This window comes from Saccopteryx leptura, chromosome X (genome assembly GCF_036850995.1).
Source record: "Saccopteryx leptura isolate mSacLep1 chromosome X, mSacLep1_pri_phased_curated, whole genome shotgun sequence".
NCBI lineage: Eukaryota > Metazoa > Chordata > Mammalia > Chiroptera > Emballonuridae > Saccopteryx > Saccopteryx leptura.
In genome coordinates, this window is record NC_089516.1 from 135163704 (window position 1) to 135190839 (window position 27136).

General features: G+C 36.6%; 1 protein-coding gene across 6 annotated transcripts in view; it reads right to left on the reverse strand.

The window, feature by feature from the left end:
• Window positions 1-18149: 18149 nt before the first annotated feature.
• Window positions 18150-27136, reverse strand: part of FGF13 (fibroblast growth factor 13) — a 745910-nt gene continuing 736923 nt past the window's right edge. For all 6 annotated transcript variants that reach the window (XM_066357006.1, XM_066357010.1, XM_066357005.1 and 3 more), the window contains 2 exons: window positions 21301-21499; window positions 18150-19457 (listed from right to left, as the gene is read on the reverse strand). In XM_066357006.1, coding sequence (XP_066213103.1) covers window positions 19321-19457; window positions 21301-21499 — 336 coding nt within the window. In that variant the 3' untranslated portion in view covers window positions 18150-19320. The remainder of the gene's footprint in view (window positions 19458-21300; window positions 21500-27136) is intronic.

Below are 27136 nucleotides of genomic sequence, written 5' to 3' on the forward strand. Positions count from 1 at the left end.
GAGGAGTGATGAGATAGAGGGACAGAGGAGGAGATAAAATAAAGAAGCCAGAGTATAGGATCACAGTCAGTGTTCCCGCAGTCAGCCTTCAGCCCGTACTCAGTAGAGAAAGAAAAAAACTACATGTCACTACCAGCTTCCCAGGTCCCACTTTCTTGATCTCAAAGTACAGAGATTAGCAGATATAAACCTTACAGCTGGTTCTCTAAAGCCACTCTCACCCATGAAGAACATAGGTGTTGCACATCCAGTCCTCAGGTCTGTTCAGATGTGTGAAGGAGGGCCTAGAGACCTGAGATTGCCACTTCTAGAGCCATAAATCCAGAAAGCTGAAGCCATTAAGCCAAAGCTATAAACCTCTCAAACATGCCCTAGCCACTTAAATGACTGTGGCCCCACCTATATCCTTGCAACAGCAACATCTCAGCAGGGGAGGACAGCCCAGGAACTTAACAGAACTAAAAGTTGTAATATAGTGACACTTACTAGAAGAAACCTCTCAAAATCAAATTTTATTTTTCCTTTTAATTTCTATTTTTTTCTAATTCTTTAGAATTTCATTTTATTTAGTTTTTAATATTTATTTCTCCTAATTTTGTGTGAGTGTTTGTTTATCCTTTTTTCTATGGTTTTTCTTCTTGTCATAATTTTTAAAATTTGTATATTTTTATTGTGTTTTTAATTATATATTTTTTTGGATTTTAATTGTTCTTTTTGTTAGGGTTCTTAACAATACCACTCTCAAATATCTTCAAGGAAGAAGAAATCAAATATGGTGGTTATACAAGACAGACATGCAGCTCAAAAAGAAAAGAAAAAAAAACCCAGAAAAAAATTTCAATCACTTGGAAACCTTGGAGTTGAATGATAGAGAATTCAAAATTGAAGTTCTAAAAATATACAGTGAGATGTGAGAAGACACCAATAGGCAACTTAATGAGCTCAGAAAACCAATTAATGAACAAAATGAATATCCCTCTAAGAAGATTGAAAACAAAGATGAAGAACTTAATACATGAATTAAAAACTGAGGTAGCAAGTTTAGCTAATAGAACAAGCCTGATAGAAGATAGAATCAGTGACATTGAAGACAGACAACAAGAGATGTTACAGAGAGAATAAAGGGCTCACAAATTAAAAAAAAAACACTGAGAGAGCTCTCTAAAAATTTTCTGACTCCATCAGAAAGAGCAACATAAAAAAATAATGTGTATATCAGAAGAGAGGGCAAAGGGAATTGAGAGCCTTTTCAAATAAATAATGGATGAGAATTTCCCAAGCCAATGGATAAAGTTAAACCCTCAAATCAAAGAAGCAAATGAAAAGCCAAGTTACTGCAACCCAAGCAGACCTACTCCAAGGCACATCCTGATAAAATTGTCAAAAATCAATGACAAAGAAAGAATCCTCAAATCAGCTAGAGAAAGAAGAATATAATGTATAAATGAAAGCCCAATAAGTATCATCAGAATCCTCAGCAGAAACTTTATGAATCAGAAGATAGTGAACCCAAATATTCAAAGTAGTGAAACAAAAAAATACAAGCCAAGAATACTATATCCATCAAAGTTATTCTTTAACTATAAAGGATAAATAAAAACTTACATACATACAATACCTGAGGGAATTTATTATTAGAAAACCTCCACTGCAGGAAATAATTCAGGGGGTTATTTAAACAGATAAAAATAACAAAACAAATTAGAACTACAAGTAAAAGCTCTAAAAAGGTCATAATAAAAACAAGAATGCCTGACCTGTGGTGGCGCAGTGGATAAAGCGTCCACTTGGAATGCTGAGGTGCCGGTTCAAAACCCTGGGCTTTCCTGGTCAAGGCACATATGGGAGTTGATGCTTCCTGCTCCTCCCTTCTCTCTCTCTCTCTCTCTCTTTCTCTCTTTCTCTCTCTCTTGTCTAAAATGAATAAAGTCTTAAAAAAAATAAAACTTAAAAAAAAAAACAAGAATAATCTGTGGCAACAATAACATAAGAAGGGAGAAGATAAAGATCTGCAATAGCAAAAGAGGATGGAGTGCAGAAGCACTATAAGAGAAAGGGCTCTTCTTGTACATGGGAACATTTTCCCCTTTATAACCTAATGGTAAACACTAACAAAAAAACCCACTACTGAGAATGTAAAGTAGTACAACCATTATGGAAGAAAGTATGGTGGTTCCTCAAAGAAATGAAAATAGAACTACCTTATGACCCAGCAATCCCTCTACTGGGTATATACCCCCAAAACTCAGAAACATTGATACATAAAGACACATGCAGTCCCATTTTCATTGCAACATTGTTCCCAGTGGCCAGGACATGGAAACAACCAAAAAGCCCATCAATAGATGACTGGATAAAGAAGATGTGGCACATATACACTATGGAATACTACTCAGCCATAAGAAATGATGACATCGGATCATTTACAGCAAAATGGTGGGATCTTGATAACATTATATGAAGTGAAATAAGTAAATCAGAAAAAAACAGGAACTGCATTATTCCATACTTAAGTGGGACATAAAAGTGAAACTAAGAGACATTGATAAGAGTGTGGTGGTTACAGGGGGAGGGGGAGAGGGAGAGGAAAAGGGGGAGGGGGAGGGGCACAAAGAGAACTAGATAGAAGGTGACAGAGGACAATCTGACTTTAGGTGATGGGTATGCAACATAATTGAATGACAAGATAACCTGGACATGTTATCTTTGAATATATGTATCCTGATTTATTGAAGTCACCCCATTTAAAAAATAAAATTATTGAAAAAAAGAAAACAAACAAACAACAACAAAAAACAAAAAACAAAAAAAACACACTACTGAAATACACAGCTTAAAAAGAAGAAGAAAAGGGGGAAAGAAATATGAAATACCACCAAACAAAAACAACTGACAGAAACAAAAGAGAGAGAGAGAGAGAGAGAGATAAGAACCAAACAAGAGATTGATCTACCAGAAAACAAAACAAAAAAAAGGCTATAGAAAATCCTCAAATGTCAATAATTACTTTAAATGTAAATGGACTGAACTCATCAATAAAGAGAGTCGAAGTAGCAGATTGGATCAAAAAGCAAAATGCAACCATATGCTGCCTTCAAGAGACACATCTAAGCAGCAAGGACAAAAGTAGATTGAAATATATAGAAAGGTTGGAAAACGATTCTCCAAGCAAATAATATCAAATGCTATAGAAATATTTACCTGAAACCTATGTACTCACATTTATCAATGTCACCATGTTAAAGTTAATTTTTAAAATAAAATTTAAAAATTAAAAAAATTCTGGAAAATCTATTCATTCATGTCAATAAAGTGTTAAAATTCCGTTCTATGACTGTATTACTATCAATCTCTTTTATGTCCATCAAAATTTGCTTTATATGTTTAGTATCTCCTATCTTGGGTGCATGAATATTTACAAAGGTCATATTCTCTTGTTACATTTTTCTTTTATCATTATGTAGTATCCTCCTTTGTCTCATCATAGTTTATGTTTTGAAGTCTATTTTGTCATATATAAATATTGCTATCCCAGCTTTTTTAAATGTTCATTTGCATGAATATAATTTTTATCCCTTTATTTTTAGTCTGTGTGTATCTTTTTCTTTAAATTTTTTTAAAAAAAATCTATATGGAAAGCAAAGTGCAAATTTTAATTTTTTTATTTTATTTATTCATTTTTAGAGAGGAGAGAGAGGGGGAGAGAGAGAGACAGAGAGGGAGAGAGAAGAGAGAGAAACAGAGAGAGAAGGGGGGAGGAGCAGGAAGCATCAACTCCCATATGTGCCTTGACCAGGCAAGCCCAGGGTTTTGAACTGGCAACCTCAGCATTTCCAGGTCGATGCTTTATCCACTGCGCCACCACAGGTCAGGCTGTGTGTATCTTTTGTTCTGAGCTGTGTCCTTTGTAGAAAGCTTATATATGAGTCTGATTTCTTTTTTTTTTTTTTTTTTGGATTTTTCTGAAGCTGGAAATGGGGAGAGACAGTCAGACAGACTCCCGCATGCGCCCAACCGGGATCCACCCGGCACATCTACCAGGGGCGACGCTCTGCCCACCAGGGGGCGATGCTCTGCCCCTCTGGGGCGTCGCTCTGCCACAACCAGAGCCACTCTAGCACCTGAGGCAGAGGCCAAGGAGCCATCCCCAGCGCCCGGGCCATCTTTGCTCCAATGGAGCCTTGGCTGCGGGAGGGGAAGAGAGAGACAGAGAGGAAGGAGAGGTGGGGATGGAGAAGCAAATGGGTGCTTCTCCTATGGGCCCTGGCCAGGAATGGAACCTGGGACTTCTGCACGCCAGGCCGACGCTCTACCGCTGAGCCAACTGGCCAGGGCAGAGTCTGATTTCTTATTCATTCAGTTACCTTATGTCTTTTGATTTAAGCATTTAAGCCATTTACATTGCAAGTGATTGTTGCTACGCATGTATTTATTGTCATTTTATTCTTTTAACAATGTTCTTCTGCATTTTTGTCTTCCTTTTTCTTCTTCAAAAAGACCCTTTAGCCCTGGCTGTTTGGCTCAGCAGTAGAGCGTCGGCCTGGCGTGCGGGGGACCCAGGTTCAATTCCCAGCCAGGGCACATAGGAGAAGCACCCATTTGCTTCTCCACCCCCCCTCCTTCCTCTCTGTCTCTCTCTTCCCCTCCCGCAGCCAAGGCTCCATTGGAGCAAAGATGGCCCAGGCGCTGGGGATGGCTCCTTGGTCTCTGCCCCAGGCGCTAGAGTGGCTCTGGTTGTGGCAGAGCGATGCCCCGGAGGGGCAGAGCATCGCCCCTGGTGGGCGTGCTGGGTGGATCCCGGTCGGGCGCATGTGGGAGTCTGTCTGACTGTCTCTCTCCGTTTCTAGCTTCAGAAAAATACAAAAAAAAGACCCTTTAATATTTTTAATTATTCTCATTGAGTAATAATAATCTGTTTTAGCATTTTCTTTTCTGACAGTATTTTTATTTCTTCTTCAATTTTAAATGATAACCTTGCTTAGTAAAGTAATCTTATTTGTGGATACTTGGTTTTTTCTCTTTGAGTATTTCTTGCCAATCCATTTTGCTTGAAACGTTCTGTTAAGAAAGCAGCTGAGAGTTTCACGGGTGCTTCCTTGTAAATAACTGTCAATAGTAAAATTTAAAAATACAATAGAAAATAAAGTCCCAAACAGGTATTTTGTAAGGTAGAAAATATTTGTGAAAAATTAAAAGATAAAAAGTATTCAATATCATTATATTTAAGCAATTGCAATTATAACTACAATGCTATTTCATATGAACTTGTCATAATAGCTAAAATAAATAAAATATTAACAATACTATATGCCAGTGAAGGTGCTGAAAAATTGGACTAGCATGCATTGATGCTGAAACCTAAAATAAAAATACATGTGGACAACAGTTTGTCATTCCCTTAGAAAGCTAAACATTATTATCATATGACCAGGCTATTACATTCTTGTGAATTTATCCTGAGAAATTAAAGTTTATGTCCATATAAAATCTTATAGGTGAATGTTCATAACAACTTTATTTGTAATACCTCAAATTTGGGAACAATACAAAAGTTTTCCAAGAAATGGATGATTAAACGAACTATGAAACATGTATACCAAGAAATACTATGTAGCAATGAAAAATGCACTGCTGATACAAGTACCAACTTGAATAAACTCACACAAATTTGTTTGAATGAAAAAAGCCAAACTCAAAGTGTTACATACTGTTTAATGGCATTTATGGTAACCCCCTTATTTACCTGTGGTTTATTTTTGTAATTTCTGTTAACTGGTTAAACTGTGATTTGAAAATATTAAATGTAAAATTCCAGAAATAAAAATATAATAATACACAATTCAAAAGCTTTACATTGTACTCCATTTCAAATAGCATGATGAAATTTTACATAGTCTTGCTCTGTCCCAAATGGAAAGTCACTCATTTCTTTGTTCAGCATATTCATGCTGTAGACACTCCTTCTTCATTAGTGATTTAGTAGCTGGCTATATATTCTGGTCTGCTGTCATAGCATCACAGTGCTGAATTCAAGTACCCCTTATTTTACTTAATAATGACTCCAAACTACAATAGTAGTGATATTGGCAATTTTGATTGCCAAAGAAGAGCCACAATGTGTTTCTTTTAAGTGAAAAATATATGTTAAGGCTGTTAAGATCACTAAAAATTTATCTTTTATTCATAAAATTGCCTAATTTATAAATTAAATTTTATAGTAAATATATATTTATTGAAAAAAATCCCAAATCCATTATATATAGGTTCAGTACTATGCAGGGTTTCATGCATTCACTGGGCATAATAGAACATATTCCCCACATATAAAGGGGATCTATTGTATATAATTCTTTTGAAATTACATTATAGAGATGGGGTGAAAGTTAGTGGTTGCCAGCTCTTATGGATGAGGAAGATGAAAGAAAATTGAGTGTGACTATACATGCAAAAAAAAAATTGAAACTCAACCACCTTCCTGAACCATATACAAGAATAAACTCAAAATAGATTAAAGATTTAAATATGACTCAAAATCATAATACTCTAAGAAGAAAATGTAAACAATAAAATCTCAGATATTTATCTTTAACAATATTTTTTTGATATAGCTCCTCAGAGAAGGGAAACAAACAAAATGAACAATTGGGACTACATCAAACTAAAAAGGTTTTGCACAGCAAAAGAAACCATCAACAAAAACAACAAAACAGCCTGACCTGTGGTGGCACAATGGGATAAGGCGTTGACCTGGGACGCTGAGGTTGCCTGTTCGATACCCTGGGCTTGCCTGGTCAAGGCACATATGGGAGTTGATGCTTCCTGCTCCTCCCCTTTCTCTCTCTCTCTCTCTCTCTTTCTCTCTCTCTCTCTCCTCTCTGAAAATTGAATAAATAAAATCTTTAAAAAAAAACCCTACTGAATGAGAGAATATATTTGCCAATGATACATCCAATAAGGGGTTAACATCTGAAATTTGTAAAGAACTTATAAAACTCAACACCAACAAAACAATCAGTCCCATTAAAAACAGAGCAAAGGGCCTGAATAGACACTTTGCCAAAGAAGACATACAGATGATCAATAGACATATGAAAGGATGTTCAGAATGGCTATCATCAGCAATACACAAACAACAAGTGTTGGCAAAGATGAGAAAACGGAACCCTCATACACTGTAGCTGAGAATGCAGATTGGTGTAGTCACTAAGGGAAATAGTATGGAAGGTCCTCAAATAAATTAAAAATGGAAGTGCCTTATATCCCAACAATTTCACTTCTGGGTATGTATCCTAAGAAACCCAAAACACTATTTTGAAAGAATTATGCACCATTGTGGTCGTTGTAGCTTTATTTACAAAAACAAAAATATGAAAACAATCCAAGTGTTTATCAATAGACGAGTGAATAAAGATGTGTAACATATATACAATAGTGTATTAATAGGTCATTAAAATAAGAAAATATTACCTTTGCAACAGCATGGATGGATCTAGAGGGTGTTATGATAAATGAAACAAGTCAGTCAGCAAAAGACACATACTATTGTACAAAGTCTCTTATATCTGAAATCTAAAAAACAAAATCAGTGAACAAAAAAATTGAAACAGACTCATAGACACAGAGAACAGACTGATGGTTGCCAGAGGGGAGGAAGGTTAGGGGACTGGGTGAAAACAATTCTGGTTCTGAGAAAACATAAAACTGGGTGGAAACAATTCTGGTTCTGAGAAAACATAAAATTTTTGATGTGCTCTCATGCTAGCAATGTCAGAATAGAAGGGGCAGATAAATTTTCCTTACAAGTCTTACAGCCCAAGGTACTCAACTGACTCAAGATCCATAACTGGCAGCATAAACCATAATATTTGCTATGATGTTGCTAATATATCAGAATATGTTCCCATAATTCTTTGTAAATATGATATTGCATTACAGTCAATAAGGTAATTTATCTGTAGACATTTTGTCTTCCTCATTTGACTCGATTATTTTCCAAGACAAGGACCATATTTATTTTATCCCTATATTCTAAATGCTATAGACATGAATCTTAGTAAGAACTCAATAAATATTTGATAAATAAATGACTGATTATGGCAGATAAGGTAATTATTCTTGGAAGACGTTTATTTTTTGGTCCTTAGTTTTGATAATAAGGGTAACATAGTTCATCCTTTTGCCATTTTTATGAGAGGTTTTACTTTCAGAATTTGATTTCCAAATATGGTAGAGAAATGGAACAGTTCTAGGTCCAGGACAAAATCAATGTATAAATACACTGAAATTACCTAGGTACTATGTTTTAAGGAAAGGACTTCACTCAAATATTTATCTGCCATCAGATACCTATAAGGACCTCATCTCAGTCCATTCTGGTTTCTATAAACAGACAGGCACTGGCTGGAGTCAGGTCAGTCTTTCTTGACTTTGTACAGGAAAGATTTCACAAAATAAATCCAATTTTACAAGTACGTTTTGCCCTGGCTGGTTGCCTCAGTGGGAGAGCATTGGCCAGGTGTGTAGATGTCTTGGGTTCAACTTCCAGTCAAGGCAAACAGGACAAGTGACCATCTGCTTTTCCACCTCTCCCACTCCCTTTCTCTCTCCTTTTCTCTTCTCTTCATTCAGCCATTGTTCAACTGGTTCTAGAAAGTTGGCCTTGGGTACTGAGGATGGCTTCATAGCCTTTACCTCATGTGCTAAAAATGGCTCTGCTTCTGAGCAATAGAGCAAAGGCCCCAGTTTGGCAGAGCATCGCCCCTTAGTGGGCTTGCCTGGTGGATCCTGGTTGGAGCACATGTAGGAGTCTGTCTCTCTGCCTCCCCTTCTCTCATTAAATAAAAAAAGAGTATGTTTTTTTTTAAAGTTGGGGGCAGTGAAACATAAAAGGTCTTAGTGTAAAAGAAGAAACAGGAGAGAGCCTAGGCAGTGTTCTGCTTTGGCTCCCTAGAAACATTATAGAAAAAAAGTGAGCCAAGTCGAGGCTGCTGTTAGTTTGCTGGGAAGTAAAGGTTACAGTGGCAGGAGTGGGCCAAGGCAAGGCTATTTTTAGCTCACTGTAAAGTAAAAATAAAAGAGGGCCTTGGTGACAGGTTTAGGAGTTAAACCCAAGATAAGCTACTGCTGCCCACTGCTCCCCTTTTTGCAAGTCTTACGTAGACCCTTGATGTTTAGAGGAAAGGGAGTAAAAAGTTCATGCCTGAGAAAGGACATTGGCTGTGCTGGGTCTTTACTTTCAGTGTTTTTATCTCTTTTTTCTGTGTGAGAGTTTTAGGGGAAGGCCTTAGCAGAACACTCACCAGCTTTCCAGCTGCATCTTTCAACATGTTGCTTCATCAAAATGAGCAAATAAGGAAGTTTTGGATTATTTTCTGGTTGACTTTAATGTTTTACTTTTATCTTGGGTCTGTCTGGCTCTATTTGTGTCTATGTTATTTGTTCCCTTGACTTCATCTGTCCTTTGGTTTGGCTTGTACAAATGGCATTAATTTGGTCTCTGTTGTCTATATCTCTTACCAAGGTGATTAAAGCTTTTTTTCTCTGGTCAGAGAGGAGAAGTATAAATCATTTGTTCTAAAAAGTCCTTGGTTAGGGAAGATAAGGTCTTGTGGTTCACTGGCTTTCTATAAATTGGTCAAATGCTTGGCCTTGTCTAATTATCTTATCTCAGTTCCCCCCTTCAACTTGCCCAGGGATTTTCCTAGGTTCTTACTATCCTGTCTCAATGCCATAGACCAAGTAGCTTATAAACAAAACAAAATTTATTTCTTCCCATTTTGGAGGCTGGAATTCTGAGATCAGAGAACCAGAACCATTAGGTGAGGACCAACTTCCAGGCTCCAACCTTCCCTTTGTGTACTCACATGTAGAAAAAAATGATGAATAATTGTGGGGCTTTTTTATATAAAGTAATAATATTTTTCAAAAAGCCTTCCCTCTTATGATCCAAGCATCCCAAAAGCCCCAGTTTCTAATACCATCACATTGGGGGACACAAATATTTGGACTATAGCAATCCTCAGTATAATCCTACACTAGAAATACACACAGTGGAAAAACACTTCCCTTTCCATTCAGGGTTCCCAAAGCCACTGACTCATCTGAGTTTCCTAGAACCAAAGATTTCTATCTCACCAGCCTTTTTCACCTCTGTTCCCCATCTCCTTCTTTCTGCACAAACTGGCCTCTCCTTCAGCAGTCCACCATCATGGCTGCTTATCCTCTCCTCCATGTAGCCTTTCTCTGTTCTCCTCCTGCATGGGCTCCTCTGCCCCATTTTATAGTGTAGAAATCAAAAACTTTAATCCAATATACAAACAAGGAAGTCTCTGATACAAAGTCACTTATCTGAGGCGTAATGGGATTCCTCATGAGAGTGCACCACCCCACATCATGTAACAGTCAAGAGTGTGGGCAAAAGCTTAGTCTTAAATCGTCATTAGTTCAAAACCATTCTTTTCTTTTTTTATTTAATTGAAATCCTTTATTTATTTATTTTGTATTTTAAAAACTTTTATTTAAAAAATTAAATTTAATGGGGTGACATTGAACAATAAGAGTACATAGATTTCAAGTGAACATCACCATAGAGTTTAAACTGTGTTTTTTTTTTTTTAATTTTTGAATTTTATTTAGAGAATTAACTTTAACATTGTGACACTGATCAGTAAGAGTATATAGGTTTCAGGTAAACATTTCTATATCATCTGAACTATTGATTATGTTGTATACCTATCACTCAAAGTTAAATCATCTTCTGTTATGATATATTTGTTCCTCTTTACTCCCCTCTTCCCTAACCCCTCCCCCAGTAACCACTTTACTTTTATTTGTGTCCATGGGTCTCATTTTTATATCCCACTTATGTGGGGTATATACTTGTCCCTTTTTACTGCCCTCCTCTTCACGCCCTCCTTCTGGTAATCACTACATTTTTATCTATTTCCATGAGTCTCAGTTTATAAAACTACTCATTTTATAAATTAAAAAAAACTGAAAAAGAAGCGATTTATCCTAGGTCATCAAGAAATGAGTGAGATGGATAGAAACAGAGTGCATATCTCCTAAATTCTAGTAAAAGTGAAATTACACTAATCTTCTTTCTACAATAATATGAATTTCTTCAGGAAACAATGAATTGTAATCATCTGGAGCCTGGACTGAGTGAGGGATGTAGTAGGAGATCAGTCATGTATAAAATAAAAGAAGAAAACTTTTACATTTCAAACATAATTTTCTTGCTGAAATCAGATCAATAGAATAAAAGACCATGGAGAGATGTCTGAGGTTTAGGATGATGTATACATGGGCTTGGGGCATGAATTGGACTTAGCTGGAGATTAGAATTTGGAGATTCATTAGTAATCAATGATTGGGGAAGTGGGGATGGAATTAAAGAAGGTGAAATTATTAGCCAAATTATATATACATAACACATAGGTACAGAAAGCAGAGTTACAATTACCAGAGGGAAAGGAAAGGGAATGGAAGTAGGGGGAGGGAGAGATGAAATAGAAATGGAAAGAGACTTTACATGACACATGGGGAGCATGATTGGGATGGTAGAGAGTGCTATATTGAATGGGACACTTGAAACAATGTCAACACAATAAATTAAAAAGAAAATTAAAAGAAAACAAAAACATGAGATCATGTGAGCACTTTGAAGGTATGGGAATGTAGAAGTGAAGAAGACTAAAGAGTGAGCTTTGAGGGGAACCTCTAGCTCCCAGCAAAGGACCTAGAATTTTTAAATGCAATGTAGGAAAGAAGAACAAAGCTGAAGGAATCTTTACCTGACTTTGAGAACTACTACAAAGTTATAGTAATTTAGACAGTGTAGTGCTGGCATAAGAATATATATATATCTCAATGAGACAGATAGTTTAGAAATAGACTTACATGTACATGGTTATTTAATTTCTAACAAAGATATCAAAACAATGTAACATGAAAAGAAAAGTCTTTCATCCAGTGGTGCTGGAAATACTGAATATCTACATATTTAAAAAATCCCCAAACCTCAACCAGAATCTTATTCTATAGACAAATATTAATTTGAGCTGGATCATAGGTGTAAACATGAAAGCTAAGAACAAGATACAAAACTCAATCATAAAATAAAATAAATTTTAAATTATAGTTTATCAAAGTTAAAATTTTTGATCAATAAAAGAGGCACCATTAAGAAAATTGATACAAAGGCTAAAAACTGGAAAAGAATATTTATAAATCATATATTTGACATAAGATGGGTATCTAGATTCTATAATTTTTTTCTAAAAAATCGATAATCAAATGACAGTGCAATATAAATGGGCAAATCACGAGAGCAGACACTTTATAAAGGAAGATACATGAGTGTCCAATAAGCCCATGAACATATGCTTGACATCACTAATTATCAGGGAAATGTAGATTAAAACCAGATGTGATACTCCTACACACAAAGCTGATGACTAAAATTAAAGAGACTGGATACATCAAATGTTGACAAGAATTTGGAATAAAGAAACTTTTATACACTGCTGGATATAAGTGTAAAAATAGTATTACTACTTTGGAAAAAGTTGTAATAGTCTCCTAAAATGAACCATACACCTCCTCTAGGACACAAAACAATCCATTCCTTGGTATTTATCTAAAAGTAATGAGAGTATATTTCCACCACATCATTAATAAGATTGTAAGATCTCTATCTCTATTCAAAACAGCTCAAATTTGGAAACAACCCAGGTGTTGTCAACTTGAAAATGATAAATAAACTTTGATGTATTCTTATATAGATATAAAAAGGAATGAAATAAATGGAAGTATGGATGAATCTAAAAACATTTTCCTGAGCAAAAGTAGCCTTACACAAAGAACACACATGGTATGATAATATTTGTAATATGTTTTAAAATGGAAACTAGTAATCTAAGGTGAAAAGAAAAGACCACTGGTTTCCTTTGGGTTGGTAGATATTGACTGGGAAAGGGCAAAAGGGAGTTTTCTGTGGTGATGGAAATATTCTGTATCCTGATAAGAGTCTAGGTTTAATGGTGTGTGCATTTGTCAAAAAAAAATCAATTGATACACCTAAGAGACTTGTGCTTTATATTATATAAAAATTTTAGCTCCCCTTCCCAAAGAAGTAAACACTTACTGTGTGTGAGTATGTGTATATGACAGAGAAGGGTTCGGATAGGAAGAATGTAGGGAAGGAGAGAGAGAGGGAGAGGGGAGAGAAAGATAGAAAGAAAATTTAAAATAATTGTGGGGACCTGAAAATTCCAAATAAACTTTATTTAAAAATCCATTAAAATGTTCATTTGGGACGGAAATAATTTGTTTGTAAAACATTTTCTTGTCGCAATCTTGCTGCTTTTTTCCCTATGTGATTGTACTAATCAAACAACTCAAATTGCTTGACAAATTCTTTTTAAAGAAGGCAGAGAATAGATTGTTCAATACAAAAGAAATAGGAATTTAATAAGGCGAAACTACTCCAAGTGTAATAAGCAAGGCTGTGAGTCATACATTGCTCATAGATCATTTTCCTTGATTTTTGCCTACTGAAGAGAATGATTTGCTTTTTGGGTTTCTACAAAACATAGAACTACATTTCAGAGACATTCCAGTAATCTGAACCTTGGTGGTTCACAGTCTCTTTCAGGCCATGGAACATGAAGGAATGAAACACTGCAAGAAGATCATTCTTTTCTCAAGCTTTTCTTACATACCAGGAGCTTCGACTCCTCTGTCCAGCAACACTAGGGAAATTAATGGTTTTTGAACACTCAGTATTATTTCATGACTCTCTGACTTCGCTTATATATATACTTTTTTCCTTAGTGTCATCTACACAAGTTTTCTAGCTGTTAAATTCTTACTCCTTTTTTAAGAATCAACTTGAAAATTAACTCCTCTTTTAAACTTTTCAATTTTTTATAATAAATTTTTCCCTCTTGGCACATGGATTGTATCACAGCATTTATCACAATCTCACTAAATTTGATAGTTGCATGTTTATTTATTACTCTAGACTGAGAGTTTCTAGAAAGTAAAACCTGTATATTTGGTTTCTAGCAAATTAGATATACAAAGTGAGGCAAAACTAAGTTTACAGCTGTGAGTACATAAAACACAGTTAATTTTTGTATTATTATTTATTAATTGTATTATTTAACACTGTCAACCTACTTTTGCCCTATCCTGTACATAATGTGTGTGACTCCAAGGAAATTTGAAGACCTCCTTAATGAAATTTTCCTGAGAGTAGAAACAGTATTCTTTAGTGCTCTGCCACCCTACAACACATACACACACATCCAGAGGCCTTTATTTTGTGCATATTTGACATTCAATGTATTGGTGAATGTAATAATAGCATATTTTGAAATTTTCCTAAAATCTATGAAATGCAAACACTTTTTAAGCTGTTGGTTCAACTGTTTTACATTAAAGGGAAAACTGTAGTGCAGTCATCCTTTTAAAACTAATCCATTTTGGTTTTGCAATTTTAAAAGAAGAAAAGAACATGTGGGTTGTAATGATCTAGTTTGTACAAGGGAAATAGTAATAGAGAGATTTACATAGTGAAGAATGTAAAACTGAAGTTATTCCCTATTGGAGTTCCACTTTATTAATCTCAATAAGGAAAGAAAAGGACCCTGTTGTAACCCTAGAATATCTCTTTTTCTACAAGATTGACTCAATCTCAATGCATTTGTCTTTGCATGAATGCTTTATCCAACTCTATTTTGTGCATTGACAGTTTATAAGGTAATAAATATCCACTGAGCTGACAAGAAGAGCAACTGACCAGGAGCTGAGCTTTACTCAATCATCAACTGTGTACATTACACTCCAATTGTTAACTCCACAGAATTGGCAACAAGTTATTTTTAACAATGCACACAATTATTTAAAGTAAAAAAATGTGCAGATATGCTAACATGTGGCACAAACTTGAGCAATACTCTGTAGTTTATAGACGTGTCATAGATAGCTGGTAGGTAGGCAACGTCAGAAGCCAGAGAGCCCTGGCTTTTTAACTTGGATGTCTCCGTCTCTCTACTGAACAGATGTTCATCCTCTCAGAGGAATAGAACATATCTAAGACCTTTAGGGGGTATATCTTTGTGTGTGCACATGTGTAAAGTGACTATATGGGAGATGGAGAGGCATAGTGTTTGAAACAAAAATTAATTGAAACAGAGAAACTCAATTGATATTTTGCTGTTTTAGAATTCTAATACTGAAAGCCAGCCATGCTGTATGTTCTAGAAAGGGCTCTTACAAGATGACTAAATTGTAGCTGTTAACAAATCTCTTCAAGAATGCCCACTTAGAAATTGAAACTTCTGTGGTTTTTTTGAGAGAGAGAAACAGGGATGAGAAGCATCAACTCATAATAGCGGCACCTTAGTTGTTCATTGATTGCTTTCTCATATGAGCCTAGATGGGGGGGGTGTTGCAGCTGAGCCAGTGATCCTTTGCTTAAGTGGGCAACCTTGGGCTCAAGCCAGTGACCTTGAGATCATGTCTATGACCCCATGCTCAAGCCAGTGACCCCATGCACAAACTGGCAAGTCTGCACTCAAGCTGGCACTCAGTTTCCCAGGCTGATGCTCTATCCACTGTACCACTGCCTGGTCAGGTCATTATATTTTTTAAGTGAGAAGACAGGAAGATAGAGAGACGAACTCCTGCGTGCATCCTGACTGGGATCCACCCAGCAACCCCCATCTGGGACCGATGCTTTAATGAACAGAGCTATCCTCAGTGCCTGGTGCTAATGCTTGGACCAACCAAAGACACTGGCTGTGGGAGGAGAAAAATGAGAGAATGGGGATAGAAGATGATCTCTTCTCTCTATATGCCCTGACTTGGTATAGAATCAGGGAAATCCATATGCCAGATTGATGCTCAATCCACAGTGCCACTGGCCTTGGCAAAATTTGGAATATTCTTTTTTTTTTTTTTTTTTTTTTTTTACAAGGACAGAGAAAGAATCAGAGAGACGGATAGACAGGAATGGAGAGAGATGAGACGCATCAATCATCAGTTTTTCGTTGCGAGACCTTAGTTGTTCATCGATTGCTTTCCCATATGTGCCTTGACGCCTTTGGCAGACCGAGTAACCCTTTGCTCGAGCCAGCAACCTTGGGTCCAAGCTGGTGAGCTTTTTGCTCAAACCAGATGAGCCTGCGCTCAAGCTGGTGACCTCGGGGTCTCAAACCTGGGTCCTCTGCATCCCAGTCCGATGCTCTATCCACTGCTCCACCGCCTGGTCAGGCTGGAACATTCTTAAAGTGATGAAACATACTTTTCTGTATTTCTTTTTATCAAAATAAACGTGATGAAAAAAATATCAGACACTTAGTATTCATGTGGTGTTGGCAAAAGGGAGCCAAACCATGGGACCACATCTTTGCATCCAAAACTATAGAAAGTTGTCAGTGTAAATATAGTTAATACTTTAGAATATCACCTGTTTTGGTAATTGGAAATGGTCATCCATTATGCCATTGACATATCCCTGTATAGACTTTGGTAATGACAAGTGGGTATTGCTCTCTATAATCAATACCTAAAATGTGAAAATAGCTTATAGTAGGGGTTGAAAAAATTTGGAAAAACATGGTAGAAAAAGCCTATATTGCCTTGAAAAGCTTGTTCGTGGAAATATCAATGTGTTTGTTAGGACACACTTTAAGCAAATGAGGTTTCTAAGGCACATTTGGATGACATTTATTCAAAATTAGTATCAGTTCTGATTCTGCCACCACTTACCATATATTTTGTTCCATAAGATGTACTTTTTTTCCCCAAAAGGAGGGGAAAATGCTCATGCTTCTTATGGAGAGAAAGTTCTTTTTTTTTTTTTTTAGCTGCTGCGGGTTCCTGGACAACTAAAAGAGTATTTGAACATTAAAGTCTCTTCTCATTTGTTAATAACAGTGCTAATGGTTGTTAATACTGTTGTTGAGTTCACATTGTTGAAATATTATTGTGGTATATTTTATTAAATATTTAACACACCATTTGGTTCAGAATATTTTTTTCTTATTTTCCTCCTCAAAAGTCTAGGTGTGTCTTATGCTCATGTGCGTCTTATGGAGCAAAAAATACGGTACCCACAGAATGTTTGTAATTATCTGGTGCAAGTAGAGAGAAGATTCTATTAGATATTTGTTGGTCAAATAAGTTTGTAAATATGAAATATAGGTTTGCTCGCTTATAGTTTGCATTGCAAGTGGGGGACAGGCTGTAAGTAGGCAGGGTCATTATAGCCTAAGGGTTAGTTTTAAGACTAAGCTTTTCCCCACACCCTTGACTGATTGCATGATGTGGGGTGGTGCACTCTCATGAGAAATCCCATTACGCCTTAGATAAGTGACTTTGTATCAGAGACTTCCTTGTTTGTATTGAATATATTGGATTAAAGGTTTTAATTTCTACACTATAAAATGGGGCAGAGGATCCTATGCTGGGGGAGAGCAGAGAAAGGCCATGTGGGAGAGGAGAAGCAGCCAAGATGGCAGAGTGCTGAAGGAGAAGCCAGTTTGTGCAGAGAGAAGAAGATGGGGAACAGAGATGAATAAGGCTGGTGAGGTAGAAACCTTTGATTCTAGGAAACTCGGATAAGTCAGTAGCTTTGGGAGCCCTGAATGGAAAGGGAAGTGTTTTCCCACTGTGTGCATTTCTTGCCTGCCAGGTTCAAGCTAGGATAAAGATGATGGCCCACCAGTTCTTGGCTCCATTGTTTCATTACCATCTGTCTAAATCAAATGCAAACCTTCATGGGCCAGGTGACTGTGATGGTAGCTGTGGCTACCGGTTTTAAAATATTCATCTTTCCCCAAGTGTCCACTTGGATAAAAGACAATTAGAAAATTTGAAAGATGTAGCTGGGTTCTTCGAGACATTATTCAGTGAACTTGATTGGCTTGGGACTGGGGCAAGGAAAGTGATAAGTGTTATAGATTATTTCCCCTCTCAATCCTTTAAGGATTCCATGACAGTGAGTGGTAAGTAATAAACAATAAAGACATGGTGAATGATTTTTCTTTGAATGAATATAAAGAGTTTATTCAGTGTGTATTTGGGTATACAACAACAAATATTAAACAACTTTTTTTTTAGCATTTTTGTGCACAGGACAGAAAACTGCCTGTATATACTATGTCCACCTTTGGAACACAGATTTTAACAACTGTTAATGCACAAAATCTTACATATCATGCAACTCTATGCCAAGATTCCAACTTTCTTCCATGCAACAGATATAAAGATCTAAATGGAAACCTAACTAAGTCTTAAACACTTTTCCAGAAGTAAGTGTAAATATAGGTTGTTTAGGGGTAACCAGTCTTAACATTTCCTTGTACATAATATTCACGTGCCTAATACAATGACAAGAGGACTCATATACATACAGATAAGACATTTCTTATTTTAACAACACAAAAGATAACATCAATGTTCCACAATTCCTGTCTTTACATGAGAAGCCACAACAACAGGTTGACATGGTAACACAAATGGAATTAAGAGAAATCTACACTTGAGGATGATCTTTTTTTTTAAGTAATCTTTACTGACTGATTTTGACAATACAACTAAATTTCTATGCACAAAGTACAGCACAAGAACTTGACCAGAACACTACATATCTTAAAAAAAAAAAAGAAAGAAAAAAGGTAAAATCCCAAGAACACTGTTACTTTGAGCCTGAGATGCCAATTCAGATCCAACTCTGTATTTAGTTGATTTGGATTAAGTGACACAAAGTCATTAATAGAACCACTGAATTTCAGAAATAGTGCGTAGATAGTTGCACTATACCAGTGTAAGGAATACATTTGAATCAAGCGTAGATAGAAAACATGAAGCCAAGAAAACAACACAGTTCACATAATTTTGTTTGCCCCTACAAAACATTTAAACGATTAATTTTATTTTGTTTTTGAAGAGCAATTGTGGTCTTTTACATTTTCTTGTTGGAGGGCAAATTTTTATCAGCACTAGTGCTGTGAAATGATTGTAGTTTGTGATCCCCAAAGTATAAGTGAGATCATGAGAAAACTGGGCAGTCCTTCTCCCGGATTTAGTTCACTGATAATACTTCGCATTCTTTTGCACAAGCTCAATCTATATTATGGGGCTTTTGTATTGATGATAAAGTTTAATGGCAGCTAGAATAGTCTGCCTGTTTGTTTGGTAAATGTCACTGACAAATTTGAACTTTTGGATGAAGGACTGCTAAAATAATTCAACAGCACCTGGAAGTAAGGTTCTGTTACAGAGCCCTTGTTTTGTCCTCCTCGCTGGCTACGTTGATTCATTGTGGCTCATGGATTTGCCTCCATTCAGCATTCCAGAGACACTTCTGCTCTTGGTTGGGGTCCCGCTTCCAGATCGGGAGAACTCTGTGAGATCGTGCAGTGACGGCTCCTTGTACATAGCCACTGAAAAGCACAGAAATATGGTGTCAAAGAACTTTGAATGGGCACACCACACTGGACTTCAATTTTTGTTGTGGTTACTAGGCTTTCATGCTTTAGACCAAATGCAGAAAATGCTGCTTTCAAAGACTCAGTAAGAGAACTGGATAAGATTAAGTAAAATCTAGTCTTTGTGTAGTAGTGTGTAAAGAATTCTAATGCTTAATTTACATCACTTATGGTTATGTTTATTAGAGGATTGATAAAAATGCATTTAATAAAGTTCTTAGAATTTAAAATATGATCCAGAATATGTTGTGTAAGCCAAATATTAAAACTTAAAACATTTAAAAAATACTAATTTTTATCATGCTTTAAAAAGAAACTACTAAAGAGTCTAAATGTTAGCACAATTCTTAATGCAATAATATTATTGCTATGATGTATCACTGTTTTTCAACCACTGGTGCATGAAATACTCTGCCAGAAATTCCGTAGTGGTTCACAAAAGAGTTAACCACCCTGATGTTGTATGAAGATTATAGACCCAATGATTTTAGTTGATTTCTGCTTTAGTGATCCCAAAACAATTTCTGCATTTTCACAGGTCTCCAAGTGTAAAAAGGTTGAAAACCATGTCTGTAAATAACAGTACTAGCTTGTTTATGGGACACTTACACTGGGCTCCTGTTCTAATAGCTTCACACTCATTATAACTTTTAATTAACATAAGCTCATACCTACTCTTATTCATATTTTATAGACAAGGAGCTTGAGGTACACATTCACATCAATAATCTTCTTAGCCCTGGCCGGTTGGCTCAGTGGTAGAGCGTTGGCCTGGCGTGCAAGAGTCCGGGTGTGATTCCCGGCCAGGGCACACAGGAGAAGTGCCCATCTGCTTCTCCACCTCTCCCCCTCTCCTTCTTCTCTGTCTCTCTCTTCTCCTCCCGCAGCCAAGGCTCCATTGGAGCAAAGTTTGCCCGGGTGCTGAGCATAGCTCCATGGCCTCACCTCAGGCGCTAGAATGGCTCTGGTTGCAACAGAGCAACGGCCCAGATGGGCAGAGCATCGCCCCCTGGTGGGCATACTGGGTGGATCCTAGTCGGGCGCATGCGGGAGTCTGTCTGACTGCCTTCCCGTTTCCAACTTCAGAAAAATACAAAAAACAAAACAAACCAAAAAAATAATCTTCTTAAAACCACTTGGTTAGTAAAGGGTAAAACTGGGATTTGAGTCCAAGCAATGAGATTCTAGAAACCATGCTGTGAAGCAGTGTGATGTTGATTGACTGGGCAGTTTGCCCTACTGAAAACTTAAAGTCTAATCCCAGGCTATTACCCTCTTTGAAATCTTGCTCTGCTTTGCCTGCATTTTCTATTGCTTCTCCACCATGTCTTTCTACTTTTAACATTTTTATCTTCTGCAGCCCATTACTATTGTTCACCTTTTCTGATTTGCTACTAATCTGTTAATTATGACTATAAAATAAAACTATGAATGAAAATTGTTTGGACAATATTGTTAGGCCCTTAGGGAGTATCCAAAGTGTCTTCTGATAAGTGTTAAATGTACACACAAGTATTTGTTTTTCTTCCCAGAAACTATTTTGGCATAATTTGAGATTCTTGGTTGTCCTGAGTTAACAGTTAAACTACTTCCATATAAGTAAGGTGGGATATATTATTGAATAATTAATTAAAATCAGGAGATTAAATGCTATTGTTGATGGTTTAATATTTTTAAGTGTTTAAAATGGTACTAAATTTTGTATAAGAAAAATTATGTTCCATTTTCAAAAATGTGATAAGGAACTGAATTAAATACATACACATTTAATCAGCAGCTCTTATAATATTAAACTTACCTTTCAGTGGTTTGGGCAGAAAGTGGGCCGCAGGCTTGTTTTTCTTCACGTGGTTTCCTTTCATGATCTCTCCTTCTTTGTTCAGACCCAGATACCACCCTCGGCCTGACTGCTGCTGACGGTATATCATCGATGAATATGTCACGTAATAATTTTCAAACACGGATTCTTTGAATTTGCACTCAGGTGTGAAATGTTCCTACAAGAAAAGTAAATAAACTAAAGCTAAATATTTATAGCTATGGATTTCGTGGAGAACCATGTAGTATTGCCATTTGAAAGTTAAGGACATACTTTGTTAAAGCTTGTATGACCAGTTTTGTTTTGTTTTGTTTTGTTTTTCTACAGAGACAGAGAGAGGGATAAACAGGGACAGACAGACAGGAATGGAGAGATGAGAAGCATCAATCATTAGTTTTTCATTGCACATTGCAACACCTTAATTGTTCATTGATTTCCTTCTCATACGTGCCTTGACCGTGGGCCTTCAGCAGACCGAGTAACCCCTTGCTTGAGCCAGCGATCTTGGGGTCAAGCTGGTGAGCTTTTGCTCAAACCAGTTGAACCCTTGCTCAAGCTGGCAACCTCAGAGTCTCGAACCTGGGTCTTCTGCAACCCAGTCCAATGCTCTATCCACTGCGCCACCGCCTGGTCAGGCCAGTTTTTTATTTTGATAGCATAAACTATTATCACTGGGAAGCAAGACTATATATAACATTTTGTGTGGTGTTTTAGAAAAAGTGCTATGTGCAAGTGCTACTGATGAATGATTAGTTTTTTTTTCTGTAATAAGTGTGATAAGGTGTAAAGGAACTGCAAAACTGTTGATACTGATATTTCAAAAAGAAGACCCAGCCTCCCCTTACCCCTCCCTTCTAAGGAGAAAAAAAAAACAAGATAAAGAGATTAAACAGGCAAAAATTAGTTAGTAATCATAGTTCAACTATACTTCTCTGGAAAGACTGAGGCCACTTGCTAGACAAGAGCAAAGAAGGTAGAATTTATCTGAAAACTTCCTCTTCCCCTTCCTTAAAAGCCTTTAGGAGATAATGTTTACATATCTTAATTAAAAATTCCTATAACTCTTCCTCTTCTTCTGGAGTCATGAGAGTGATTATACCTCTAGACAATGGGATCATGAGCCCACTCCCCTTGCTTGAAAAACCTGCGTTCTGTAACATTTTATATGCTTTCTAATAATCATTTCTTTTGAAATTCTTTATATGTATAAAACTTGTAAACTAAGCAAGCGTGAGCTTATTTCCTAATAAGCAAGGCTTAACACTCTTAGCAAAGGTAATTTCATGTAGCTTCTCTCCTTATCCTAAGCTAACCATTTCATTTCCCACTATTGTGGCAACAGGGATGGGTTGTAAACCCTAGAAGATTTGGGAATGTCTTTGATATGTAAAACGACATTTATGGCTACTGTGTTATATTGTAGTCTTGATGTGTAGGAATGTTTTTTCCTTTTAATAGACCCTATAAATAAATTTTGTAAGCTTATCAGTAAATTACTTTGGTATCATGTTCCTCCTCCTTTTTCCCCCAACCAGTATGTGATCACGTTTATATAACAAGCCTCAGGACCATGATCGAAGCTGCATGATTTGAGTTAGCTATACCCCATGTAAGTCATATGTAGCCAGCTTACTAATAAATCTCCTCCTAAAATTTCTTCTGTAACCTGCCTTGGTGTCTCTATGTAACCCATAGATTAAAGTACAGTACTTTATAACATAAGGTAATGGAAAAATTAGAACCATCCACATAAATATAATATATTAGCCAAATACAAGAGCCAAAGATCGAAAGATAAGCATAAAGCTGTCACATGGAGTTTTCTTCCCTTCAGGATTAAATATGAGAAAATAAAGATTCAGTTCTTGTAATTAATTTTCATAGACTGTCTAGTTACTCTAAACTATAATTTCTAATTTCTGAAGTCTTAAATCTGTGTTACAAAGCTGGCTGCCTATATTTCTAAAAGGATGTTGTAAAGCAGGGATCAGGAACCTATGGCACGTTACCCAGATGTGGCTCTTTTGATGGCTGCATCTGGCTTGCAGACAAATCTTTAATTAAAAAAATAATAACGTTAAAAATATAAAACATTCTCATGTATTACAATCCATTCATTTCCTACCACTCATGTTCATGGTTGCAGGTGGCTGGAGCCAATCACATCTGTCCTCCGGGACAACACCAAATTTTTATTGGATAATGCGTAACGTACATGGGTGGTTGTATGGCTCTCACAGAATTACATTTTAAAATATGTGGCGTTCATGGCTCTGTCAGCCAAAAAGGTACCTGACCCCTACTGTAAAGGAAGACTCCGTTTTACTTTTAGCTAAACCAAATTGATTTTCTTTTTAGATCATTGGACCTTGAATTAAAAAAAAGTTCCTCCTCACTCCCAACCTTTTTTACAGTAACATTTACAAACAAACATGAGAGAACAGCCCTGGAGACCCTCAACACTGGAAAGTGATATTCTGCTACATGCTTGGCCATGTTTTCTGTGCAGTTGCCCACACAAATGAAGGGTTCCTGACTCAACTGGCTGTTTCAGAAACAAAAACAGAAACAGAAAACCTTTCAAAGTCCATGTATATGTGTGTTGCAGTAAGTAGCTATTAAAATAGCCATTTGTAAGCAAAATAAAATTAACAGCAAATTTTAATTCCTGCTTAATCCATAGACTACCACAGGGTCCACTGGGAGTGGAAGATAATGAAGAAAATTCTAACTGGGTTACAAGTGTTAGTGGCACCGAGAAAGTCATTAGATTTTTCTCATTTGTTGAGATGTTATCAGGAATAACTTTTGATAAAACTCTTAAATAATCCATCTTGTAAAAATACTGCAAGCTTTCTGAACACCAGTCTTTTCTTAACAATGCCTCAATGGTCCCACCTTCTGTCACGTTCATAGAAGATATCATTTTAAGCAATGCACACTACTTCAACTAGAGGATTTAAGGCACTCTCAGAGTCATTTAAGCAAAGAGGGGCAGATTCCTCAAATTGAGGCTGCCTTTCTCTGAAAGTTCAACAACTGAACATTTTTTTTTCTTTTATCTAGGAGTCCAAAAAATCTCTCTGTAATCTCACTGATTGTCATCTCGCCTGCATAGTGCACAGAGTGGAATCATCTTTTGTGTTTATTTATGCTGGGGGCACACTTGATAAATCCTCAGAAGATTCAAAGAAATTCAACCTACCCAATAAGAAATGTTCTTCCAAGGAAACTATCATAAGCTAAGACCAAAATATGCTAAGACCAAAATATTTTATTGGGCTGTGAAAACACCTCTTTGTAGAATTTTCAACATAGGGAAAGCCAAGGAATTCCTATAAAGAAATTTGACTCAATGTCTCCACATCCTTTCTAGTGATGAGACCAATTGCATAGAGTGTTGCTTAAATTTGTTGGAAATTAAATCACCATTTGGGCATAAATCTCATCACTGGAGAGTGGATTTTAGTTTCATAAAGAGTGATAAACCATTTGAATATAAATATGGTGAATTACACATATGATTTAAGTGAATGATTCTGTGTAGCCATATTAACATACTGTACAACTTACTATCTATAAAATAATGAAGTGAGATCATTGTGTGCTCTAGGGCTCATCTCAAAAAAGGGCTGCATTTAATGTCTTGTATGATCACAGCACTCATTCATTCATTTACACATGTTTTCTGATAATCCATTATAACTTGGGAGGTACTAAAATTTCATAGGTAAGTAAGATGTGGCCTCAGAAAGCTTACCGTACATTTTCAAAAGTCAGAAATATACCCAAACATTTGGACACAGGGTTCATTGCCATTAAGTATAGAAAAAGGTAATATTTCCTTCTTTTTCATGGCCCCATAATATTCCATTGTATGTATGTACCACTGCTTTTTAATCCACTCGTCCACTGACAGACACTTGGGCTGTTTCCAGATCTTTGCTATTATGAACAATGCTGCCATAAACATGGGGTGTATTTCTTTTTTTCAGTCGGTGATATGGTGTCCTTGGGGTATATTCCTATAAGTGGGATGGCTAGGTCAAAGAGTAGTTCCATTTCTAATTTTTTGAGGAATCTCCATACTGTTTTCCACAGTGGCTGCACCAGTCTGCATTCCCACCAGCAGTGCAGGAGGGTTCCCCCTTTCTCCACATGCTCACCAGCACTTATTGTGTGTTGTTTTGTTAATAAGTGCCATCTGACTGGTGTGAAGTGGTATCTCATTGTGGTTTTAATTTGCATTTCTCTAATAGTTAGTGATGTTGAACATTATGGAGGGACCTGGAAACTATTATTTTGAGTGAAATAAGCCAGGCAGAGAAAGAAAAATATCATATGACCTCACTCATTTGAGGAATCCAAGGAATAATGCGAACTGAGGAACAGAATTGAGACAGAGGAGGGATCAAAGGGACCAGAGGGAAAGAGTACAGAGGAAAAGGGGATGATAGGATGGGATAAACCTGAAGGGAAGGGGAAGGGGGCTATAGGAAGGGGGGTAAGGAAGATGTTGAGGGGAATAGGGAGGAAGGGGGAGGCATTCGGGTGACCCCAGAATCTATGTAAACACAATTAATTAAATTAAAAAAGCAAAGTAGTTAAATCATAAAAAAATAAAGACTATTACACAGAAAAAAGAGAAAAAGGGAGGTATAAAAGAGGTGTCATATGAGAACAGGGGAAACAAGACTTAATTCTGATTGGGGGACTGGGGAGTGGTTGCTTTGCAGAGATGTTATTGCAACTGAGCTTTGAAGGATGGGCAAGACTTTAAAACATAAAAAGGAAAAATATTTGAAGCACAGAGTCAAAGTTCCTCGAACCTCCACTTCTGTGTCCCCTACCTCAGTAATTGACATCCACTGTCCTGGAAACTGTTCACACTTAAAACTTCAGGAAACCATGATCTTGACCTGCCATTTCCATTGCTATTACTCTAGTTTGTGCCCTTATCATCTCTTCAATGGCCTGCTCTAATAACCTCCTAACTGGTCTTTCCCTTTCTGCTGAAAGACTTTACTTCTATCACAAAGTTCTCTTCCTTGGGCGTTCTTGATGATTTTACCATGCCTCTTGTAAAAATGACAACTTCATGCTGAAATTAAAATTATCCAAAATTCAGTCATTACCATGCCTTCATTCACATCTTCCATCATATGCCACTCATTTCCTTTGTTTAAAATGTCATTCTTATGTCTCTTTACCTACTGGCTTTCCCCTTATTCCACAAGGCCTTGTTCAAATATGACTGCCTTTAGAATCATTTGATCTCTCCCAGTTAGGGTATTTGCATTTGTGCTCCCACAAACTCTAGTTAGATCTCCAGTTTTGCCCTGTGACTCAGACACATGCTTGATTGGCTCCAAATGTCAGGGTACTTGTCTTATTTATGAATCCAACTTCTTTTGTTTCATAAATTATTCATAAATTTTCATAAATTATTGGTCATATTACCTAGCAAAAAGCAAAGCACCAATTACTGTTTATGAGGTTTGAATATCAGTGATTCAGATTTAAGTATTTCAAATTACAGGATTCAGAAGTATCAACTAGTAAAAACTCTGCAAGGAATTTCCATAACACCATGTAATGAAATCAACTGTATGTAGAAAGAAGCTGTCATGGCACAGACAGATCTTTCATGCATGACTTAGTATTTGTTACAAATAGCAGATACTGATATCTACAACATTAGGGGAAAAACTTGGCAATTCTTAAAACTATTGAAAAATAGCAAAGAAAAACTCAATGAAATGAATACTCCGTCACACCCTGGCAATTTCCTAGCTTTCAACACTAAATTTGGACT